The 24,984-nt window shown below is 36.0% G+C and overlaps 1 protein-coding gene across 7 annotated transcripts in view; it reads left to right on the top strand.

The window, feature by feature from the left end:
* MAST4 (microtubule associated serine/threonine kinase family member 4) overlaps positions 1–24,984 on the top strand; it is a 254,427-nt gene that overhangs the window by 92,480 nt on the left and 136,963 nt on the right. For 4 of the 7 annotated variants that reach the window (XM_060761582.2, XM_060761581.2, XM_060761584.2 and 1 more), the window contains one exon: positions 10,995–11,026. In XM_060761582.2, the coding sequence (XP_060617565.2) occupies positions 10,995–11,026 (32 nt within the window). Of the gene's footprint in view, positions 1–1,259; positions 1,335–10,994; positions 11,027–24,984 lie in introns of all 7 variants that reach the window. The other 3 variants (XM_060761580.2, XM_060761579.2, XM_060761585.2) reach the window with 1 other exon arrangement.

Raw genomic sequence — 24,984 nt, 5'->3', positions numbered from 1 at the left:
GCTGCTTTAATAAAAAATGATCAGATTCAGTATCTCAAGGAACAGGCATGATTAGCACACACCACTGCAGAAACCGCCCCCCCCCCCCCAGGTTAATGCTGGGTCTAGGAGTACACCCAAACTGCAAACCTGTGTCTTCAGGAGGAGTGTAACCTCATCTAGCACAGGCTGAATCCTTACTCCCTGGATTGCCTTCTAACCTCTGTCTTATCTGGATTAAGTCTCAATTTGTTTGTCCTCATCCAGTCCATTACTGATTATCTTGGCTGGAAAATACTCTTGCTCGGGTTTCTTCCCAAACTCTGGCAGCAGTGGCACACCCCTCTATCCAGCTCCTGGAATCATTGGCAATTTGGGAGCTAGACATGAGAAGCACAACACCAGAGCTAGAGAAGAAGCCAGAACAAGAGTGTAAGCCCAGGTCCTCGTCAGCCAAGGAAGGGACAGCAACAGTGGCTGCAGCAGCAACAATGGGTGAGATAGGAGGTTGTGTTAGAAACGGAAGCTGATGATTGAAAAACAACTCTAGTTTCCAAATTGCTGTGAGTCACAACAGTTGTGCCTGTCAAAAGATAGTTCATGAGGAATTTGTTACTTTGTATAGTTCTACATAGGAACTTTGTAACAGTGTGCAACTAGTTATTTTCTTAAATAGCTCTCTGCTACAAACTAGAAGTTTTACTACATTAATTATGTTAAGGATATAGTTTGAATAGTTGAATAAGACTTGTTTGAAGATGTCTGAGAAGATTTTCACTACTTTCTGAAATATGCATTGTCTTTAACTTTAACTTATTATTACTTTAACACAGTAATAATTTAGTGTATGTCTATATGTTGTAATATTACTATGGGGTGGCAGGTACATCAGTTACAAAAACTGTAATTTACATTCCACCCTGTAGTGAAAATTAATCTGGGCTGCTAGTTTCAATGGGTGAAGCAGGTGCTTACACATAACAATATATCTATGTACATAGTGAATCTGTACGATTGTACCCATAGTAATCACTAGATACATGGATTGAATCTATAGTAACAACTTACTGCATAGCGCTACTTATTTCATATAGTTCTCTGGCATTCATATTTCTTGATTGCTTAATTGAATTTTTAGAAACACAATGGAAATATACTTTATAGTTAAATACTGTCCCTCTCCCTTCCCCAATCATTTCCCATTCCATTCCCTCCCATGTTTCATCACCCCCCTTTTTGCATTTCCCCCTTCTCCTTTGCTATGTTCTGTTCACTGTTAGGAAGGGACACCTCAGAAGAGCCATTTCAGCTCAGCCCGGCATCGTCAGAGGCTAGCAGAACCAGCGGCTACAAAAGTGAGTGAACTTAAGGCAAACTGAAATATATTAAACAAGGGAATGAATTCTTGGCTTTTCTTAAAGTTGTTATGTATTTCATATTAGCATTTCACTTTGTTTAAATACACCTCTGTTGTTCCTTTAGACTTACATTAGAACAGGTACCAACAGTGAATTCTTAATTTTTTAAAGCTAGTGCTACTAAATGGGTTGTGCATATTTAAACAAATACCTTTAACATTAATTTCTGTTGAATGCACTTGTTGAACTTTGGATTAATTATCTTTTCACACAACTATCCAGAAAAACAAATGAACAGTAAGCAGGTAGGAAACATGATCCCCATAACCATAGTTTCATGAAAATGTTACCAAAACGATGAATCAAAGGAATCTTAGAGAAGAAAAATTCACTGTTTGGATATCCCAGAAATAATGGCTGTCAAGGAAGACAGTGATGCAGTCTTTGCAAAAAGGTTCTTAGGCAGAAGGACAGATAGCTTTTCCTATCTGTCCCTCTGGCTCTGCATGGTAGTCTTTTCTTGCTTGTTTCTTTCACATGAGCAATGAACATATGAAGAGCCATGCTGATTCAGACCAAATGCCTCTCTGCCCATACAATTACCAAAAATATAACAAGGATAGAGCAGCACCATCTCCTTCTTGTGTTCCCCAACAAATGGCATGGTATTTCTTCTACAGAAGATAATATTGCACAAATAGGTTAGTTTGTATACAATTGACAAAAAAATGATAAAAAAGAAACGGTAGTACCAAAAACCTGCACAACATTTTAGTGTTCTTGACTTTCAGGCACCTGTTCTGGAGGGGAAAAAAGAGAGAAAAAGTTGAATTAAGTTAGCAGAGATAATGGTTTTCTGGAACACTGTATTTGTAAATGATATCCATTGCAATTGCACACATAATAAAATAATTATTATCAGAAAAGACTTAGTTATTCTTTCACCTAGCACATTATGGAACTGATATCAATGACAGTTTTTATATCTGCAGCTATTGTTGCATTTTATTGAATTTTTAACTAGTAGGGTTTTATTATATTTATATAATTTGTTATTGTTGTTGTGTTATCTATATATATAAATCTGTTAGGTTGGTTCAACGGGACAGCAAAACTCTAAAACCCCCCAACGAAACTTAACCAAAATTCCCATGCCCATAACACAACCCACAAGGTACAAACATATCTACTCAAAATGAAAAACAACACAACAACACACTCACAAAACGGCAAAACAACAAAACTCAAAAAACCCCAACGAAACTTAGCCAAAATTCCCATGCCCATAACACAACTCACAAGGTACAAACATATCTACTCAAAATGAAAAACAACACAACAACACACTCACAAAACGGCAAAACAACAAAACTCAAAAAAACCCAACGAAACTTAGCCAAAATTCCCATGCCCATAACACAACCCACAAGGTACAAACATATCTACTCAAAATGAAAAACAACACAACAACACACTCACAAAACAGCAAAACAAGGGAGAAGGCATAGGTAGGTACCTCTCTTTCATAATAGTCCAGATATCTACCTCAACTTTGATAAGTTTTACTATAGGCCACAGCAACGCGTGGCAGGGCACAGCTAGTTGTTTATAAACTTGTTGTATTCTCTGTGTTGCACTTTTGAGTGCTTCTGTGGGCCGCCCCAAGTCCCTTTGGGAAGATGGTGGTGGAGTATAAATAAAGTATAATGATAATAATAATAATAATAATAATAATAATAATAATAATTACTTTAGGCAACTGGCTGCTGTATAAACAGTATGCAGTTCTGTATCATGTTATACAACTCTGAAGGTTCATGGAAACAGTCAGAATTTGTATTTCTTTGTGTGATCCCATCTTTAGAACTACGTAACCGCTAGTTAGATACACACTATTTTGGATTGTTTGTAAATGCAGAATGAATAATTTCATTATCCCTCCCTTCTATGAGCTATCTTTAAAAAATATTTTTGAAGTTAAGTCTCATCACTAGTGGATGACAGCATGACAGCATGTTGGAGGGAAGACAAGCTAGAGCGTTGAACCTAATGCTTTCCACAATTTTGGTTTGAGAGCCCCCCCCCCCCCAATATTGCAAGGGACAGTACAGAGGAAGTTCGCCCAGGCTCCTACTGGTGGTTCAAATGATGCAGATGTTGTTGTGTGCTAGGTATTGAAACACAGTCTGTCAGAACTCTCCTCATAGTTGCCTTCTTGCCAGTTGCTCCAAATTCCAGGATTCAAGGATATTGAATCATGACAGTTAAAGAGCTATCAAATTGCATTTATTCTATTTTGCAAAGGCACCCTAAGTCTAATTAAGGAAAGCATAGAACTAACTATGACAACTTCACTATAACCAGCCAGCCATTGAGTCTCAGTTTGGGAGAAAGGTGGGATGTAAATTCAATGAAAAATAATAACAAAATAGATGTGTTCAAAGTATGTGTCAAAGTGTTTTAATGGTTCTTGAAACCCAATTCTGTTTTAATTACAGTCTTTTATTTATTATTATTGTGAGCTGCCCTGAGTCCTGTCTTGGAAAGAAAGGTGACTATAAATAAAGTAGATAATGACATCAGTAATGGCTTTATATTAAATTCTGGAAATCACTCAGGCTTCCTTGTATGGTGGGCCCAGTTGCTTATTTTTTACTGGTAATATTTGGAGGGCTTAAATATTTAAAGGTACTGTATCCTGGCTGATCTTGGAAGCTACAGAGAGTCAGCCCTGGTTAACACTTGAATGGGGGGCACCAGTGAATGCCAGGTGCTGTAGAGTATATTTTAGAGGAAGAAAAGCCATCTGTGAGCATTCCTTTCCTTAGAAAACCTTATGAAATTCATGAGGTAACCATATGTTGACAGGCGACTTGAAGATACAAAACCACACAATACATGGTAAAACAAAAGTGGTTGTTTTTTTCTTATAGCCTTTTGCTATAATGACACAATGACAACGTGGCCAGTATCTTCAAGGTCATAACTTTGATATCTACTAAACCCATTGTATTTTCAAGAGAGAAAACAAATGGATTCACATTGTAACTTTCAGCATTACTACTTGTCAAAAATAGTATAAAAATGTCTTATGTTGCAATGTTTGTGGGTACTTGAAATGATAGGAAATATGTGAGTGTGAAATGATTTGCTGCTGGTCAGCTGTGTAATCTTTTTCAGTAAGAAGTAGGAATGGGAGATGGCAGGAATAACAATATCCTTTCTATTGAAAAGAAAATCCACATCTGTTGTGTGCTTTTTATTCTTCTTCACAGTTTCCTCAGTTTTCTGTAGCAAGGTATCTACAACTCTAGAAATTGTAAATGCGCTCCACTGTAGAAATCTGTGTATGGGAACACATTGTAGGATTACTGCCCTAACAGCAAGAAAGCTATATTAATTAGAGAGAAAACCGACATTATGGAAATCTTTTTTTTTCATTATTTGCTCATTTCATGATTCTGTTTGGCTTCTGTTATCTCAGGCCTCAGCAGGAGGCTGTTTTATCAAGATTGTTGTGTTCCAAATCACGTTTCTAATATATCTATGGAATCTGACCTGGCAGCAATTTACTGCTGCAAGATGTTACCTTGATATCAGTTCTTGAAGGAAGATCATATATTTGAAGAATATCTTGAGTGGATAAATGGGATTATCTTAAGAAGATTTACACTGTTGAGCATTTCAAATCTTTTTTGTCTGCTGTCATAGAAGGGCATTATAAGGTTATGGAGAAGTATCAGTTACTACATCCCCATGGATATGCAGGTATTAAAGATGTACTAAATGATCTCCTAGGTTGCACATTTTACCTGGCCGCCAGGAATAAATGGACCTTCTTTCTATTAGTTCAGAAATCAAGCTCTGTAGTAGCAATTAGGGTAAGTAATTACTGTTGTAATTACTTCTAACATTGAAGCAATTACTGGATAATATAAACCACTTGCAGAAGACTTCCATTATTTCTTACGTGAGAATAAAAGGAAACTTATGAGAAATGCTTCATACTGCCTCCTTGCCAGAGGGTCTATTGTGGTTCCAAGGTGATGGGTGTTTCTTTCTTTTTTCTTTTTCTTTTGGCAACACTGTTCTTGTCTTTGCTGCTCTGGTTTCAGAAATGCCAGTTTACATATTTAAGGTCTCATTTGAAGGAGAAGTGATTGTTTAACACCAAATCAGGTGATGCCTTTTCCAGGACTCAGAAAATTGAGGTAACATATAAAGTAAGAGTCTGTGCCACACAGCGGTTCTTCAAGAATGGTTGCTTATTAGGAATACTGGTTCCTATCAGATTTCCTACTGTGGGAGCAACTCACATGGTCTCCTGCCAGTAGATCAGAGATGCTTACTTCTTGGGAGGAGAGCAATGACCAATCTTGTTAAAATAGTGAAGAGTAGAGACATCACACTGGCAACGAAGATCCGCATAGTTAAAGCAATGGCATTTCCCATAATCACCTGTGGATGTGAGAGCTGGACCATAGGGTAGGCTGAGCGAAGGAAGATAGATGCTTTTGAACTGTGGTATTGGAGGAAAGTTCTGAGAGTGCCTTGGACCGTGAGAAGATCCAACCAGTCTATACTTCAGAAAATAAAGCCCAACTGCTCATTGGAGGGAATGATAGTAGAGGCAAATATGAAGTACTTTGGCCACATCATGAGGAGACAGGAAAGCTTGGAGAAGACAATGATGCTGGGGGAAATGGAAGGAAAAAGGAAGAGGGGCCGACCAAGGACAAGATGGATGGATGACATCCTTGAAGGAGCTGGGGATGGTGACGGCCGACAGGGAACTCTGGCGTGGACTGGTCCATGAGGTCACGAAGAGTCAGAAACAACTGAATGAATGAACAACAACAATAGGAACATGTTGTAACAAATTGGTGGTATATCATAGTCAATCAAGATGGCTATGTTGTGAAGTTCACTCCATGACCCTGAAATCAGGTATTGCATTCTAATGTGGATTATGCCTGATTGGAGGGAGAAAACACATGGCATAATTGCAAAGAAGCCATAGTTCCAGTTCTGCCAAAGTAGAGCACAATTTGAATATGAATATGAATTTCGAATCTGGGCAGTAGATGACATATTTTGGAACTCCATGAGATAATTGTCTTCCTAACGACAGAGGCATATGTCTTTGGAGGAGAGTATTTTGCCCTTGATATAACAAACGGACTTCTATTTTCAGATTGTTATGCCCCCTGCCAGAATGACAAAATCAAATCAATCCAATGTTTTCTGAATTGATACATTTGTTGAGCAGATGCTATGTTGGAACAACGACATAGTTATTGTGATGGTCATGGAGACCAGAGGCAAGTTGGATTTGACAGCCTTGCCATGGAAATAATGCTTTTTCCTGTTCTGTAATTATGGGTGTTGCCAACATAGATCCTAAATGATATCTTCCAGCTCTAATAAGAGAGAAACTAACATCTAGTCTGCTCAAACCCTGGAATGGTCAGGAAATTTAGAAATAGAGATGGAACTCGTTGTGACAAAAGCAACTCCTGCCTTCCCGCCGCTCCATGGGGCCACTTCCTGAAGCTGACATTCAGTGGGACTGAAATCTATGCTGCTGTTGCATTGAACGTATAGGAGGGCACAGGTAGGAGAGAGTATTAAGCAACAGTGCTACTAGACCTAAGAGCAAACTGACAAGGCAGTTAGAAGTAGACAGTAAAATACATTTAAAGCCCCAGATTTTGTCATGTAATATTGGAAGCTAAACAGGATCAGCCCTAATTAGCATTTGGATGGGAGGTCACCAATGAATGCCAGGCCCTGTAGGCTATATATTGGAAGGACTTCACAAAAACACTTCTGAATATTCCTTGCCTAAGAAAATCTTATGAAATTTATGGGATTACTATAAATTGACAGGTTGCTTGAAGGCACATGCACACGGGCATACACACAGGCAGAATATGCATAATAACCTTTCCCTCATTTGGTCTATTCATGTCCCCCTGCCTCTAAACACAGTAATAAGTATAGCCTCATTCTCTTTATAATTAACCTGTACAATCTGGTTAATTAAGATTCCAGTGGCAGATAAGACAGGCTCCAGATGTCAGCTGGATGTTCTTTGGCAAAAGGTATAGGCTAATACTTCGTCAGTCAGGGTGTCACTACTTGCTCTCTGGACTGTCTCAGAGTCACAGCTAAGAAGAAGCTAGCACTTGGAAAGCCTCCATTTGTACCCTGTACACTTCCTGTGATTTCCTGTTGCTCGTTTCCAGATGCATTAGGTTGAGCATATGTAGAAAGTTCCTAGCCTCACTGTGAAGGTCCTGGTACTAGTTGCTGTACAGTGGAGGTTACAGTACTCCATGGGGCAATGCTATGAGCAGCTCCGTTTACTACTTTCTGTCCTGGTACCTCAAACTGACATGGCTTTTCTAGTCCCTAAAGCCCCTTCTGTGTAGCTAGCCATAATCAAGCAAGGCCACAAGCTAAGAGCTCCAAAGTCAAGAGGTCTTTGTCTCTTGCTCTTCAACACACATCTCTGCTATTTAATTACTTTTACAATATTGAAAGAGAAGACTCAGCTGCATTTCATAAAATTAGGGCTCCTTCTAGCAAGTTGCACATGCAGTGTCAAAGTAAAATATTTGAAAATCATATTGAAATCCCAGGAAAGTGCTTGGCAACTCTTTCTTTCATTGTGTAACCATAAAGGTCCAGCTTATAAACAGAAACCCTCCTGGAAAATTAGATCCAAATTTAGATGCTCTGCAATGCAAAATAAGCAGAAGCAATTAAAGAATTTTTAAAATTCTTAACAAGAAACTGTGAAGATAAATTTGAGTTGCTCAAATGTCTTATTATTTTAAAACTCTTTGAAGCTACTCACACAAGTTTGCTTTATAATAGTAAATAGATTATGCCCATTATTAATATATTTTATTTTTCAGTTTCTGGCATACATTTAAATTGATCCCTTAAGGCAGAATTCAAATGCAATTAGAAAACAATATAAAATAAAAATGTATACAGAAAGAAGGTCTTGAAGCATTACGATTGAGCAGTATAAATTTTGAAAAGATATGGCTTGCATTCATGTTTGAAGCTTATGTAATAGTTACATGGAGGTATGTGCTCTATAGTATAGAGGAAAATACTAAAATACTATCTTTGTGCTATATATATATATATATATATATATATATATATATATATAATGTTTCATTTGTGATTCAAGCTGCATGGGCGTGGGCTGAAAAGAAAGAATAGTTATAATGGTACTTTGTTTTGAGATAGTTCTAAGAAGCAGTGGTTCTGTATTAATCGTTATAGGGCGAATCTTTCAAAACAGTGTCAGAATAATTATGCAGTTTTTGAGGTAAGAATATCTGGAATCTGTCTCACAGTGGTACTGCGTTTCCTGAGTGATGGGATTACTTGCTCCTGAAGTTTTGCTGCTGGTAGCAGTGCTTTTGGTAGGGTCTCCCATGTCAGATAGACTTTTATTGAAGATTCAGGCATTGTATTTATTATTTCTGTCTGTGTTTTGAAAGCTGAACTATGAGAAAAGCTGAAAAGAATATTTTTTATTGAAATGATGATAGTGTTGAAAGCAGCCGAACAATCCAGAAGGTTAAATCAGAGAAGGCACAGCCTTGAATTTACAAGACCTGAGTAGGGCTGTTGATGTTTGGGGCTTTTGGAAGTCTCATTCATAGGGCTGCCATAACTCGAAACTGACTTGGCAGCAAATAACAAATGAATTAACTGGAGTGGTATGTCAAACTTGCTCCTTTTAGACAAGAGTCCTATATAAGATGCCATCACAGTTTAAATGATGACAAATACGAGATATAAAGTAATTTTAAACCTAACTCAGACACTATTTGTGAACATTTAATAGTAAATACTCCCATATTCTGTGGTTTTTATAGATTTGGGTGTTTTATATTTTTTATATTTTTGAGACATTAAAATGTTGTACCTTAAAGATTAAATTAACAGCAGTTTGATAATGTGCCACATCATAGTGAAGAATACTTTGGTTAGCTTACAATAAATTACTTTTTTTTGCCAGTGGTTCTGGAATCCTATAGGATGGCTATAATAAAGAGGCATTTTTTTTAATAATTGTGAGGAAATCAGTTGACCTCGGGTTAGGCCCTGTAGATGTTTCTTCAGTGGCAGACTTTGCTTCCACCTCAGGTGATGGAAGACCATGATATATTCCAGAATAGAATAAGGAGTTGAAAATATATTGTGAGGCCAACATTATTTATATTCAATTAATCTGATCTATATCTTATCTTGCTGATGGCATGCAGGGAAATTACACAGAAGGTGCTCAATTGATGGATGTTTTATTGGTTAAAATACTCTTTAATGGCAGTCCAACATAAATGCCAAAGGATAACGTGAATAAAAGCATCTTTGCTTGCCAGTGAAGGATAACATGCTTTGGATTGTTTTGTTGAAGGCCTTAGTCATCTCATAAGTGTGACAGGCATGAGAATTCGTTTTGGAAGCATATGTAAATTACTTTACTAAATACTTTAGGATTATTTTAGTATTCAGAGATGTTGTCAATGTAGTGGAAAGACAGAGTGAAGAAGTCACCTTAAGCAGCTGATTTGTGATGTCCTGAAAACAATTGGATTGTTAGCTATTTTGTTGTTTCCAGGATGAGGATCTGCACCTTATAGATGCCAAAATTCAGAGGCATAGCTGTTTTAGTCTAAATTAGTTTGCAGATGGATTTTATATCACCTCTGAGACTAACTGAGATAAAGAAGTGTGTAGCATATTTTTTGTAGATTGAATCTACGTCATCAAATGCATGGAGTGAACTATGGACAAATATTTAGCTAGTATCTGCATGAATAATAAAAAAATGCAAAACATGTTGGTATGATGTTTTGGTGATTGATAAGTTTCATTTTAATAGTGTCATGAAGGGAAGTGCAGTCATGTGCCATTTCTCATCCCAAGGCTTTGAAAACAGTGCAAATATTGCTGGTAGTTTAACGGTTTGAGCATTGGACTTTGGAGACCAGGGGTTGTATCCCCATTTGACCATGAAAACTCACTGGGTGCCCTTAGGCAAGGAAAACCCCTCTAATCAGATCTTGCCAAGAAAATTTCACGATAAGATTCCTTAGGGTCTCCATCAATCAGAAATTACTTGAAGGCACACAACAGCAGAGATTTATAACAGAGCAAGTTTACTTCCTCACTTCATTCCCTGCTATGAACTACCAGCGTAAATCAACATACCATAGAAAACTACTAAAAGCCATCAACACTTTCTGTTGCACTAAACAGCTATTAACTTGGCCACAGCACTGGCAAAAGCTCCACAACCCATATCCCATGTCAGAAGCCAAACTCATTACATTAGCTTTGGACATTAGCCTTTCTGTCATGAATCATCTGGTCTCCTTGCTTTGTCTTTTACAAAGTGTACTAATCCACAGTGAGATTCCCAGTTACAAAATTCTGTATTTTTGAAAGCATATATGTATTCTATAACATAAATGTAGAAGTTAATCAGCCAGGCACTCTGTATTTTGTTAATGAATAGCACATAAATAACTAAACAGTGTGTTCAGCCATTTATACGTGTCATTTAGGTACTTATTGTACATTGGGAATTTGACATATAATGGCCGTTTGCTTCTCTTACAGAAGGAGCTGAGCCTTCCAAGAAGAGGAAGTTTGTAAGTAACTGATTTCCCCCTTTCATTGTTTTGAGTGTATTCTGCATGAACCTTGTATGTTCCTTAATATGTCTTCTTTCAATGCTGGATGAAGTACTAGTAGTTGACTTTGCATAAATAAAGTTAATATTGTAAACAAATATAGTAGTTTGAGGCCCTTTAGTGATGGACTTCAAACTTCTATAGTATCAATAAAAAGCAATTATCAGGGGGAAAAGTAAACAAAAATGTAAAATATGTTCATTGGAGTTTTGTTATTGTTAGAGTACAATGTATTAATTACATTCATAACTGACACTTTGATACATAGCCATAATTTTACGACTTTACTTTAAACCTTTAATAGAGAACTTTGTTACTGTGTTACCTACATAAAATGCTAAATAAAAATAAAGTAAAATAAAATAAAATTAACATTGATTGCAAAAAATATCAACTTACACACTTTGATCTACTGTGAGACATATCCATTCATGTCTGATTTTGGATGGTAAAGCAGGTTTGATGACTCTTTTAACTGATCATCCACAGAGAGCTCCAAGTAAGTTTAAGAAAAGATCCTGCCAGGATTTACAATACAGGGTTTGATGGATCAATGGTCTGATAAATGAAATTTAGACAATTTAAACAATTTCAAACTAGTCTATCTAATGTAGCATTTAACCAGTTAAAATAAAAGTTGTGCTTAGAGCTTTGCAATAATTTTAATTTATTTTATTGGTTTGTAAAATTAATTACAATCCACAAATATGATACTTCATTTTTATAACTTTTTAAAAATGTATTAAAATATAACAGCATGTATAACATTAACATGAAGGTATATAATAATGAGACCAAACAAATCAATATGAATGAAAGAAGAGATTTAATAAAGACAAAAAATAAATCAAATTGAAAGCTGCCTATTTGAGTCATTCTCTTGTTTAAACTATTGAGATGTCAGAAAGTGACAAGAAAAAAGAAGACTGCCAATTATTAGGTTGCCCAGGCATCCAGAAGATCTGAGTTGTTGAAGTTAAATACTTGAAAAAAGACATTATAGCAGAGCCATCAAATTGTGTAATGAAAGAAGTAAATTTTTCCTGCTCTTTAAAAACTGCAGGTAACTTGACATTTTGTTCTTGAATTTGCAACACCAGGCTGTAATATATTGTAGTGATGTTTGATTTTTTTTAATGTCTAACTCATTCAATTCTGCTTTCTTTCTGGAGAGAGCAAATAAAATTTGTGAATCACTTTGTGGTGTTGAGACCATTTAAAAAAATTCTGTTAGAAGAATTTTAAAAAATCTGCCTCCTTTTTGACTAACCCCCTCCCCTCTTAAGACTGATTTAAGGTAACTCATAGAAATACTTCTGCAGACCTAAGCACAGAAAAAAACCCCAACATTTTGCATTTGAAAATATTGTTTAATAGGACAGTTGAATTCAAGTGTCATATTTTGGTATGTTGCAATTCCTCTTATAAGTTGCATGTTAGAATCAAGGAAGGGTGACCAGAACAAAAAATGGGGTCTAGTGAGACACGTATAATTTCATGTAAGAGACCTTTAAAGGGCTACGTATTTTAAGAAATGCATAAATTGAGGTCATTTGCAGATGATTTAGTGATTGCATTGGAAAACTCTGTATATGAAATTGATCCATTGCTAAAAATATTACAAGATGTTGGAGATGTGGTGGAATTTAAAATTAATAGACAAAAGACAAATGAAGTTATAAAAAACATTAAAATTTATTGAGAATTCTGGCTTTAAAATTGAGAAAAAGGTGAAATATTTAGGTATTATTGTGTCAAACAAAACTCAACATTTTTTCAAGATAATTATGTTGAAACCTGGGGTGAAATAAAATAAGGTGTACACAGAAGGGATAAACTAAAGCTGTCACTATTAAGGAGAATTTCAGTTTAAAAAATCCCCAAAATGTTATTTTTATTCTTGACGATATATTTTATTTAATAATGTTCCACTCAGAAATGGCAGAAAGATTTGTCAGAGTTTATATGCTGGGGAAAGAAACTAAAAGTGGAATTCCTCCGAAGATGCCAAGCAAAGAGGAGAACTAAGCATTTCGGATTTGAAATTGTATTTTTCTGCATATTGTTTGGTTTTGTTAAATATTTGGATAATGTTGAAAAATGATAAACTACTGGATTGGGGGGGGGGGCATGGTTTGAAATGTATTTGCATGTTTTTATAGTATGATAATGTGAAATCAGCTGTGGATTTTAATAATCGTTATGTGAGATGATGTAAATATAAATCTAGACTAAGTCATAAGGCACATTTATGGATTTCTATGGAGGAAGCTTTTTATATAATTGGCAAGAATACAAACAGAAATGGGTAACATACCAATATCTTTCACTGTTTGATCAGGACAAGTATAGAATTAAAACAAATGGAAAACCGATATCTGAGGGGCATAATGTTCTATGGTTTTTTTAATGGATTCAAAACTATGGTACCCATCAGAATAATTTGGAATTTGAATTACAGTTGTGTAGAAACAGTGAACATTTGGTTGGTAAAATGTTTAAATTGTATTAAAATTGAAATGTAGAAGAAACAAATTAAAGGTTGTATGGTAAAGTGTGCACAATATGTGAGTTACAGTATTCAGATGGATCAACGAGGAAAATGTGGTTGAGGGGGTTGAAATTTATCCTGTGTTAATACTTCAAGGAGAACTGTTATAGAATGGGGTATTGTTAGTATTTGGTTTCACAGAAAGTGACTAAAAAATATAAAGGGGTTACTAATATATGCTGGAAATGTAAAGATATATGTTTATTATTATCATGTTACGATATTTATTTATTTATTTATTTCCGGCACTTATACCCCGCCCTTCTCACCCCCACGGGGGGACTCAGGGCGACTTACACAATGAGGCACCATTCCGCGCCCATACAATTACAGTTATACAAAATGACAATCATAATTGAAACAATTAAAACAGTTATCATAGATAAAACCACAATGCAATTAACAATCAATAACAACCTATAGAACAATTCATGTCTTCAGCATTCATCTTTCTGGGTTCCAGGTCCCATTCCATTATACCTTTCCTAGATAGTGTCAATTCTTTACCTGCTCATTTGCCAAACGCTTGGTCCCACATCCATGTTTTGAGTTTTCTCCTAAAGGAGAGGAGTGAGGTTGCTGTTCTGATTTCCCCGGGGAGCGAGTTCCACAGGCAGGGGGCCGCCACCGAGAAGGCCCTGCTCCTCGTCCCCGCCAACCTCACTTGTGACACTGGCGGGGTCAAGAGCAGCCCCCCCCCCGGCCGATCTTAAACTCCGGGGTGGGACGTAAAGGGAGATCCAGACTTGTGGGAAAACAAAACGAAAACACACACACAGAAAAATGTACCGTGTTTGAATCAGAAAATATTTAAGCGAAAAATCCAGTTAAAAATAGATTTTTTTTTGTTGAAACTATGGATGAACAAATAGAGAAACAGCACAAGAAGGTGGTACAAAATATTATCATTGCAGCAAGATTATCATAAGCAAAGACATAGAAGACTATGGAAATTCTAACACAGGAAGATTAGATAATAAATAAATTTAATTTAAGTAGGGATCAAATAGCTAATGTGGGAGAAAGGAGTGGGAGCAGAAGAACCCCAGGAATATTTTGACAATGAAAGAGTTTCATGTAAAGCAATAATTTTCAATGGTTGTCATCAAACATTTGTGAAGTGGAGACTTTGTTGTATATTCTGTGAAAATAAGACTTAAAAGAGAAAAAGTATAATGGGTTTTCAGACTAATATCAAGATTGATGTTCAAAAATACTGCAACGATCACACACATAATGCAATTCAATTATGGCATCAGATTTGAAACTACAAATATATTGTTCCCATTAAGTGTGAGATCCCAGAAATTCAAGACGGTCTGGATTAGTAATCAACTTTCTTTCAGAACTAGCAACTTCTACATGCCCAGTATGGAAAGTGGAAGTGCAGCAAGCAGTTAACATGATGATTTATCTGTTAAAGGTAACTTGAGTCACTCTAAAGGCACATTACCACAGTTAGTCATTGTAAGGATCTAACGGATCTTTTGTTTTGATATGATGATCTTCTAGCTGGATTTTTGATTTTTCAAGGACACTTTAAACAAAGCATCTTCAATTCTGATTTCTTCCTTCAATTTTTCAGGTACATGCACATCCAAGAACTCAAAAGTAGTTATATCTTGTTAATGGTAACTAGAGAATTATTAGTCTTGAAAACAATGGTTTTTGGGAATCCTCATCTATATTTTATATCTGCCTTGCACAATAAGTCAGCTAGGGATTTGAAAGATTGGCTTTTCAATTGTTTCAGGAGCAAAGTCCTGAAGGATCTTCATTGTATTCTTTTTAAACATCAGTGGTTGCAAGGAATAAAGTTTTTGAGGAAACTGAGAGAAACATAGCATGATATCTCATGGAACTAATTGATTGATATGCTCATTCCATCTCTGTTTCTATTAGAGTCTTTTAAAGGCAAATTTATCCAAGTAATCAAAAAATCTTCGTATGTTATTTTGTTTACTATATTCTGGAATCCACAAATTCTAAAGTTCAGGTGTCTCACCATATTTTTCAAATCCTTACCCTTACTAGAGAGAAAATCATTATTTAATTCTAATTAATGTATTTTTTGTTCATGTTTGGAACAGTGGAATAAGGCAACGATAGGATCTGGTACGGCTGATCAGAGATGGTTTTAAACAAGTGTTTTTAAAGTGGAGATAATTGATTTGTATATTTATAGTTTATGTTATACTCCTGCATTGAATGTTTATTGTATATACGTTGTACCTGAGTCCCCTTCGGAGTGATAAGGGCGGAATATAAATGTTTAAAATAAATAATAAATAAATAGTTACAGAGCTGCATTAGCAACATCTGCAATGTCACCAATGTTTTCTGTCAATGTTGTAAATTCTCTTTACTGGTTGGGTCTACGTAGTCTTTTTGTAGATCCTTTTGAATATTTTGTGAACTTTTGAAGTGGTATTGAAGTGGTGGTTAAGGAATCAGACATGGAATGGGGAACAGGGTGGTAGAGCACTTTTCTGTTTCCCTCTTTTGTTCTTATGCATGCCTGGAGACATGTTCAAATCTGCAGGAAGATTGTTCTCATTCACAGCGATCCAAGGTTCTTTAGGCAGAAAATACAAAATTCAAATTCCCTTCTGCTAAACAGTTCACTGACCTTTTAGTTCCACTCATCAAATCTTCGTAGATCTCAAGTGTTAACACTGTTTTAAAAGTTTTGAATGTATTAATTAGGAGTGGCTTTGATCAGCGCTCAAGTTATGCATCCACCATTTTGGGCAGTTAGCCACGCTCCCCTGATACCTCATAGTTAATTGCATTATGTATGCTTATGTGCTTTCTCTTCATTTCTCTAATAATACAGCCTTGTTTGTCATCTAAGAAATAATTCACACTGTGTCCACTGTATATTTGTTATTCCATATAAGCTTGAGTTTAAAAATTCATTTTAAATTGGATTTTAATGTTTGTGCTGCTCTTCTTTGTCAACTTTATATTTTTATCCCCAGGATGCATCAGCAAAATGAATACACTATACCCTATGGCAAAGAGATATTATATAATAGCAGTCAGTGTATAGAATGTACAATGTATATCCAGTATAGAAGTAACACACAACTGCAAATGTAACAGATTAAATTAAATATCTTTTATTACATTTTAAGCAGCAATTGATGTTTGAGGGGGATCAAATCTGTGCATATCACAATTGATGTTTCCTGTCTGTTGCTAAATATGAAACAAGAATATTTCTAAGATATAGTCACGTTATCATGTGTAGAACGAAGATTTTTAGCAGGATATTCTGAAATGGCTTTCCTCTTGAAAATTGGGGAGGGATATATTTCCAGGGGATGGGGGCAGGGCTAGGGCTTTATTCTGAAGGGGAGTGATGGAGCGTTTGGTAGCAACATTTGTATCAGTGCTCTCTCTTGTTCGTCTTCATTTTTCTATTTGCACAAATAATTTTGAGCACAGCCAGTTGCAGCTAATACAAAGGGAGTGACTTCATTCTGGCATACAACTGCTGTCTCAGAAACTACCTTTATATATTTATTATGACTATATTCCTATCCCACTCTATCTCTTCCTGAGGGGGACTCAGAGCGGCTTATAATTTGGCAAGATTCAATGCCACATTATACATACAAAAAGCAATACATAACATAATTAAAATCAATAAGCATATAATTACAAACTAAACCATTAAAATATACAAGTAAACATAAAATATTAAACATTGCACCGGTCCCATAGTTATCATACCTTTGAAGGATTTGGAAAAGGAAACTGACAGCCAAACATCAGTGTGAGAAATGATGTTAGAAAGACCATAGCCATAGGAAAAAGTATTCTTTAAAAAAAACACCAAACAAACAATGCCAACCACTTTTCACTTCCATCCTGCAGATGTGGAACATTTTTTATCAGTTCTGTAGAAATCTAGCATGGACACTACAAATTTATCAGAAGGCACTAGCAGTGGGATCCTTATTTCAATCCTTTAGTTGCAAAAATTCTAAAACTAGCTGTCTTACTCTGTGCTACTCAGGTGTTTATATGATTTAGATAAATAGTTCTCAACCTGGGGTCCCCAGATGGCTTGGCCTTCAATTCCCAGAAATCCTAACAGCTGGTAAACTGGCTGGGATTTCTGGGAGTTGTAGGCCAAAAACATCTTGGGACCTCAGGTTGAGAACCACTGATTTAGATGAATATGCAACCCCTGGACAGAATTCTTACCAATAAATTGCTTGCTAATTACACTTGCATAGCACCCCTAGACTCCCTATTCCTTTGAATATTGAAATAATCTCATGTTTTCCTTCAGCCTCAGTTGCCCACAAGGAAGCATGCTTGTCCTGATGGCTTTCAAATGGAGTGCTCTTGTTTGAATTAAAAACATTTGGCATGATCCCAAGGGTGCCCCAAAGGAATTTAATATGTGACACATAGTTTAGATATTAAGTGACATCATCCTAACTATCCCATTTCAGAGGTGCTGCAGATGGGTAATTCAGTAACAAAAATTTCATCATATATATATGTTGAGGGGGGTTCTAATCCCTCTCAAAGGTTCTAACCCCCCTCCCCGAAACCTGGTTTACTCAAGAATTTTAACTGTTAACCAAGTTATGAGTAAACCAGGTTACTTTTTTAACCTGACACATTTCAGGGTAGGGTTAAACTTTTACCTTCTCCCCCCCCCCCCCACTCCCCGTGCTAGGGCCCTGACAGTGCTTTATTTTTATTTCCTTAATAACAGCATCCTGAGAAGATCGTTCACTTTGGCCAGATTCAACTCTCTTCCCTCCAAGGTGTTGAGGACAAATATAAGAAAATTCCAGTTGAAAGGAGGCTTTGCCTCTGCCCACTTGCTGTAATAGATTCTCTAAAGCACATGATTGTTAGAGAATTTATCTATGAAAAGCCCCGTAATGGAATCCTCAGTCAAGTGCTGGTAGGCCTATATGGCTAAAATGTCAGATATATAATTGGGCTATATGTTAATGGGCAATGACCTCAGATTTACAAGATTCATGGCCTGCTTCTGTGCATCAATTTGTAAAAATAAAAAGTGACATCCGGAAGACAGATAGTATGGGATAAGATGTTTTTAACATGATATAGTTTTAAAGTCCAGGTTATTTTTTTAAAACCTGTAGTCATAGTTGTTGTTCATTTGTTCAGTTATTTCCGACTCTTCATGACCTCATAGTAGTCACAGAAGGATTTTATAAATATATTTTAAATGGTGTTAAATTTTAATTTGTATCCTAGCCTAATATAAATACTGTACTGATATGGATAAAGAATTGTAAGGTGGGATTCTATACTGGTTGCTGACTGTGATGGGATGCCGGGGTAAAAGGAAAACTATATGTTTGGCTATTTCCTGGTGGCAATCAGTATACCCTATGATGTACTTCAGTTCTTTAAAATAAAGACTCTTGAGACAGGATTAAAGTTAACCAAATAAGTTTACTGGAAACAAAAGGCAAAGTTAACTTCAGTCAGGATTCTTGAAAGGCAAATCAAAATAAAATATTACAAAGATGAAGTTTGTTGATTGAACTTAGTTACATTGGTAATAAACACTTGACTATATTAGTAAAATATGAGGGGAAATACTTGACTATAATTGCGGTAAGTCACTTGGTAAAATACTCTGCTATTGAATGTAAAATACTGGACTAAATTATTGGTAAATACATGGCTATATTGGCTACAGCAAGGTACTTGGCTATTGATGTAATACAGAACTAAAATGGTAAGTACAGAAATATAATAACTATATGGTAACGGTACAAGCTATATTAGCTATGTGGTATATACTAGGCTATGATGGTCAGTACTAGCTATGCTGATGGTATAGTACAAGCTATGATGATGGTATGTACAAGCTATACTGACTGTATGGTATATACGTGGTATACACATGCTATAGAATGCCTGTTTGGATTGCCAGGCCAAGGAACCCAGACAATTTCTGGCCTTCTCCTCTAAAACTCTGACACAGAACAAAAAGGAGGGGAAATCCTTTCAGACAAGTTCTTAGGCAAAAGGACTAAAGCAAACTGAGCCAGGCCTCTATGGTGGTTTTATGCTCCACCCCTAAAACTAAGCACAAATGGAAAAGTCCACACCAAAGGGAGACCAAAACAAGGAAATGAAACAAAGGAGGGAAAAAAGCTAGGCCAAGACATCACACTGACCATAAATAAATAAATACAGAATTTTTAATACTTACAGCTTTGGCAAATGGAATACTGTGTTCATTTAATCAGTAATTAGTTTTGATGTGGTCTTTAATTTTTTTATACCTTGAAAACATTCCTATTGTTTGTAAATGATGTGATGGAATTTTAGAAATATATTAGAGGACTTGGGCTGCAAGGTACCTGTGTTTCTGATTTCAGCACACTTTCACATTCATTTATACTTTCTGAATCTCATTTTAATGAAATATGCCAAATTTCATCTGTAAAAAAATTCCATGGAACCATTTTTGTTCTAGCATCTTAATGAGTTTTCATATATAGAATATCCTGCCTTTTGCTGGTTTGCCACATAATGTTAATAAACTTCATTATATGTTAGAAGAGAAGTCGATGATACCATCCAGTTCTTGTGGGTTTTTTCGGGCTATATGGCCATGTTCTAGAGGCATTTCTCCTGACGTTTCGCCTGCATCTATGGCAAGCATCTTCAGAGGTCCTCTGAAGATGCTTGCCATAGATGCAGGCGAAACGTCAGGAGAAATGCCTCTAGAACATGGCCATATAGCCCGAAAAAACCCACAAGAACTGAGTGATTCCGGCCATGAAAGCCTTCGACAATACGATGATACCATCATTTGAGAAGCTAGACAGAAGACCAAATGCATACAACTTAATAAGAATTGTTAAGCTTGTTTTTGCTTAAGGCTTGACAGTTTTCCCAGAAGTTATAAAGGTTTGTAATTGGTCCCTTTATCGGTGATTTTGAGTGTGGATTATTGGATTACTTTAGGAAAGAAGAGATAAAGGTAGGAAATAGAATGGAACCCTGTGGCATCCAAACAATATAAGAACAATGAAACAATATTACATATTTTTATGCAGAAGCCTGCATTATTCTGTTGTTAACTATGTTAAGTTCTACAGGTTTGGTATCTGATTTTAGATTTGGGACGAATGGAATAAAAATTGTATTTAGAGCTAGTTTCAGGCTTGCTTGATACTGCTATATTGACCTAGCAAAGTGGAGCAGACATTTCTGTCAGTTTTAAGATAGTATCTTAGGAGAACAGTAATTAGCAGAACAGAAGCAGAATCTTTCCTCATGTACTTTTGTATGCTGCATGCAATATTTGCTTTACAAGATGTAAAAAACTAAGTGTGAGAAAAGCAAAGCATTAATTTTGGAATGCTCAGCCACAAAACAAGGGAATTGTCTCTTCTGCTAGAAGATTAGATGAGAAGTTACTTATTTTATAGGGGATTAAATATTCTTTAGTCCACAAGTGATAAAAGAGAAATTAATTTAAAGTTGAATAGAGTTTCAATATAGATGTAACAGGTTTCAAATCCCTTGCGAAAGAATAATTTGAGTGTTTAGTGTGTAGGTTTTTCTGTTGATTGTTTGGAAAAACGTTTTAGAAAAAAAGAAAGTCCATCAGCCACATTTTTAGAAGACATGTTAATGTATTTACTACCATTGGTATATTGCCAACTTTTAAAAAGAGCTATCTTCCCTTTTCTATAAATTTTGTAGTAGTACTTTTTCTACTTTATCTATGAGAAATGATAAAATAGCAGAAAGTATTGATGACATCTATCTGGGTGTGATGTCACTTTGAGGAAGACTGCTAAGGAAGCGTAGCTGTGTCGAATGTCAGTTGTGGAGAAAATGCAGGAACTACTACCTTCAGTTTGGAATAAATTTTAAACTGATTCTAATACCAACTGGATTTTTATACTTTGTGATATTTTGATATTATAATTTAATATTTTATGGCTGCTTTTGTTTTTTATTATAATTTGTTGTTCTGTGTTGATTTGTTGTTTTGGTTGCTATTATTACTATGTATATTGTATTTTATTTTAGTAAGATGCCCTGAGTCCCTTTTCGAGAGGGGCGAGATACAAATAAGGTTTATTATTGTTATATTATTACTATCAAGAAACATTATGTTGACTTTAAAATCATCCTTGTTAAGCACATTAGGGCAACAATTAACTTGAGTTGAATGTTTGAAATTGTAAGAGCGATGAGCACATATACATAAGATCTTATGGGAGTTTGCTGTCAAGATAGTAGAGCCATTTTTGAATGTCATTTCCATCCATTTCTGTAGTTAACAAATGAAGATTCAGAAATGCTTAAATGATACTTCCGTGCCAGAAAACCCTCATGGCAGAGTGTTAAAGAAGAAAATGACAGAATGAGCAGACGTCCATCTGTTTTGTACTGGCTCCTCTCACTTGTTCTGAGGCAAACAATTATTCCCTACTAGTACCCCTTGGCATCAAAAAGTATATCCATTTGCCCAATTGGTTGCATTTGGATTGATTAGAGAAGATGACTAATTTATTCGTTTGCTACAGGGTTGGGAATCAGGAGCCATGAAGATGTGGTTGGAATTTAACTCCTAAGATGGCACCACATTGATTATGCTGAGGAGGGCTGCTGGGGATTGCAATCAAACTATTGCTATGGGGCCAAATGTTTCCCATCTTTGTACTACAGTAATATTTTTATTTGTAGTTTATCTGACCACCACAGTTTATAAAGGATAAACTGGTGTTGCAGCATCAAATAATACCGCTTAGCATGAAATACAATGGGAGAGGAGCGTACTTGCCCTTCAACCTATTGTCTGGGAATAAATTGTACCCAGTTTTTTGAATAACAGGATATGATATAGAGAATGCAAAGCAATGTATCAGAAATTCCTATTAATTTGTAATGACAGCTGTGAAAAATGAACTATGGATTTTAGTGAACATTCTATATTTCTGAGTTCACCTCTTCTTTGCACAACATCCGAGTTCCTGGAGAAGTGTATCATTATTTAAAAGAAAGAAAGAAAGAATACCTGCAGGTAAAAGGTCTCTAGCAATTGCTAACAAGACCCAGTAGATGAACCTGACAATATTGGGCAGGAAACAGCAAGCAGGAAAAAGTCAAAAGAAATGAAGCAGACCACCTGTCAATCCTATTTTGTGTTATACTTCAATGATGCTTTTTCAGTCTCTTTGACTGCTTGTACAGTCTCTTTGAATATTTCGGAGACTGCTTCTACTTGTATACTTGTCATGTCCTTTTGCCCTGACCTGTTGATCCCACATTTTTTAAAAATGTTCAACATTTCATTGTTTGGCTAACACACTGAGAAATAGTGAAGAACGGAGCAAGACCAGCAGAAGTAATAGACAGAAGAATGTATTTCGTGGATAGAAAAATTGCTGCTTTCACATAGCAGAAATTGCCCCAAACAAAAGAAAAACTTAATGTGAGATTGTGTGTGTGTGTGTGTGTGCACGCGCACGCGCGTGCCTGGTGACTTCAGTTACATCTGGTAGGCTGTATCTTGTGAATATCTAAATTTGATATTATAAAATGTGTTTGACTAAATATGAAATTAATCTTATCTATTGTGTACAGGCTTTATACAAGTACAAGTTTGAATCCCAAAAAATGTCACTTAAGAATATTACTAAATTTTATACTCAATCTAGACACAATCACTCCTGGACATCCCCTCTCATGGAGTAGAGCCAAACCAGCTCCTTGGTTTTCCAGAGAGTTACCAGCGATGAAGCAAGTAAGACGGAGAGGGAAACTAGAGCAACATTGGTGGATAATTCGAAGTGAATCTGACCGAGCACAATCTAGAGTGTATTTGAAAGCCTGCTGTATGTAATTGTATGTTCATGTTTTTATGTTAAGCCACTTTGAGTCTCTTGCGCAAGAGCACAGCATATATATGGCAAACATTAAATGCTGGGACCAGAATTCATTGTACGGATACATAAACATTAAAAACATTTGTCTCAATATTAAAATGCACTGTTTAATAATAATATTGTGTACTAATCTTGTTGTGTATCAAATAATAATAATAATAATAGTAATAGTAATAATAATAATAATAATAATAATAATAATAATAAAACAATAGAAATAAGTATTCCAAATTTGTATATAAAGAATTTATTTCCATTTGAAAATTAATATAAATACATTCTAACTAGTCTTGACAATATGCCTCAGGTCTGCCATAATAAGTGGGATACTTTTGCAGTGTCTTCAATGGCACACATGTTATATGTATCACATTTGTAGTTCATACACAAATTTACAGTAGCATGATTGATACCCTGCATACTTCATAAGGCCAGGCTTTAGCACAGCTGGTTAATCACCAGCAGCAATAGATCTTTCCCAACTGAAAAGTTGGCAGTTTAAGCCTGGGTCGGGGTGAGCACCTGACATTCAGCCTAGCTTACTGTCCACCTAAGCAGTTTAAAAACAACTGTGAGCTGTAAGTAGAGAAATTAGGCACCATTTAAGCGGGGAGGTATTTTGCAGCACCATAAGAAGCCAGCAATCAAAGAACAGGAGAAAGGTCTGTGATCATAAAAGGCTCATCATCGTAGAGGATGAAGTGACACCACCCCCCGTGGCCAAAATCGAGCATAACCTCCAGGATGCTGAAGTTGGGAAAAAAGCCAACACATACCTCTGTCTGTCTATCTGTCCTGTATGTCTAATGGCATTGAATGTTTGTCGTGTATGTTTTCTGCGATCCGCCCTGGGTCCCCTTCGGGATGAGAAAGGCAGAATAACAATGATGTAAATAAATAAATAATAAATTAATAGAGAGTAAATGTGGTGGACATAGGTATTGAACTAGGACCGTGGCAACCAGGGTTCAGATTCCTGCTCAGTTTGAATCTCCGTTCAGACATTAAAACTCACTGGGTGAAATTGGACAAATCACACTCTTTCAGGCTCAAATAAAAACAATGACAAACCTGCTCTGAGCAAAACCTGTGAAGAGAAGTCATGATAAGTTTGCCTTAGAGTCACTGTAAGTCAGAAATGACTTGAGGACACACATCAACACAGCTTTAGTTACTTAGTCAGTGAATCAATAAGATCCAAATGTTGTCACATACATAATGTGTGTTGCATCTGAAAAAGTAGGCCTAAATCTAGCAAAACATAAGCTACCAACTTCTCTCATTCAAGGTGCTACAATACACCTTTGCATAATATATGTGTGTTGGCAATTAAAATCCTTATTTTGTTTTTATGTTGCTTTATGTTTGCTTGAAAGCTATACATATATGGCTATCGTCATAATTTTCATGAGTCCAGATTTCACATTCTGTAGGTGTTAGTT

The sequence above is a fragment of the Anolis sagrei genome, chromosome 2 (genome assembly GCF_037176765.1).
Source record: "Anolis sagrei isolate rAnoSag1 chromosome 2, rAnoSag1.mat, whole genome shotgun sequence".
Lineage (NCBI taxonomy): Eukaryota > Metazoa > Chordata > Lepidosauria > Squamata > Dactyloidae > Anolis > Anolis sagrei.
Note: the sequence above shows the minus strand (reverse complement) of the source record. Positions and strands in the feature narration are given on the sequence as shown.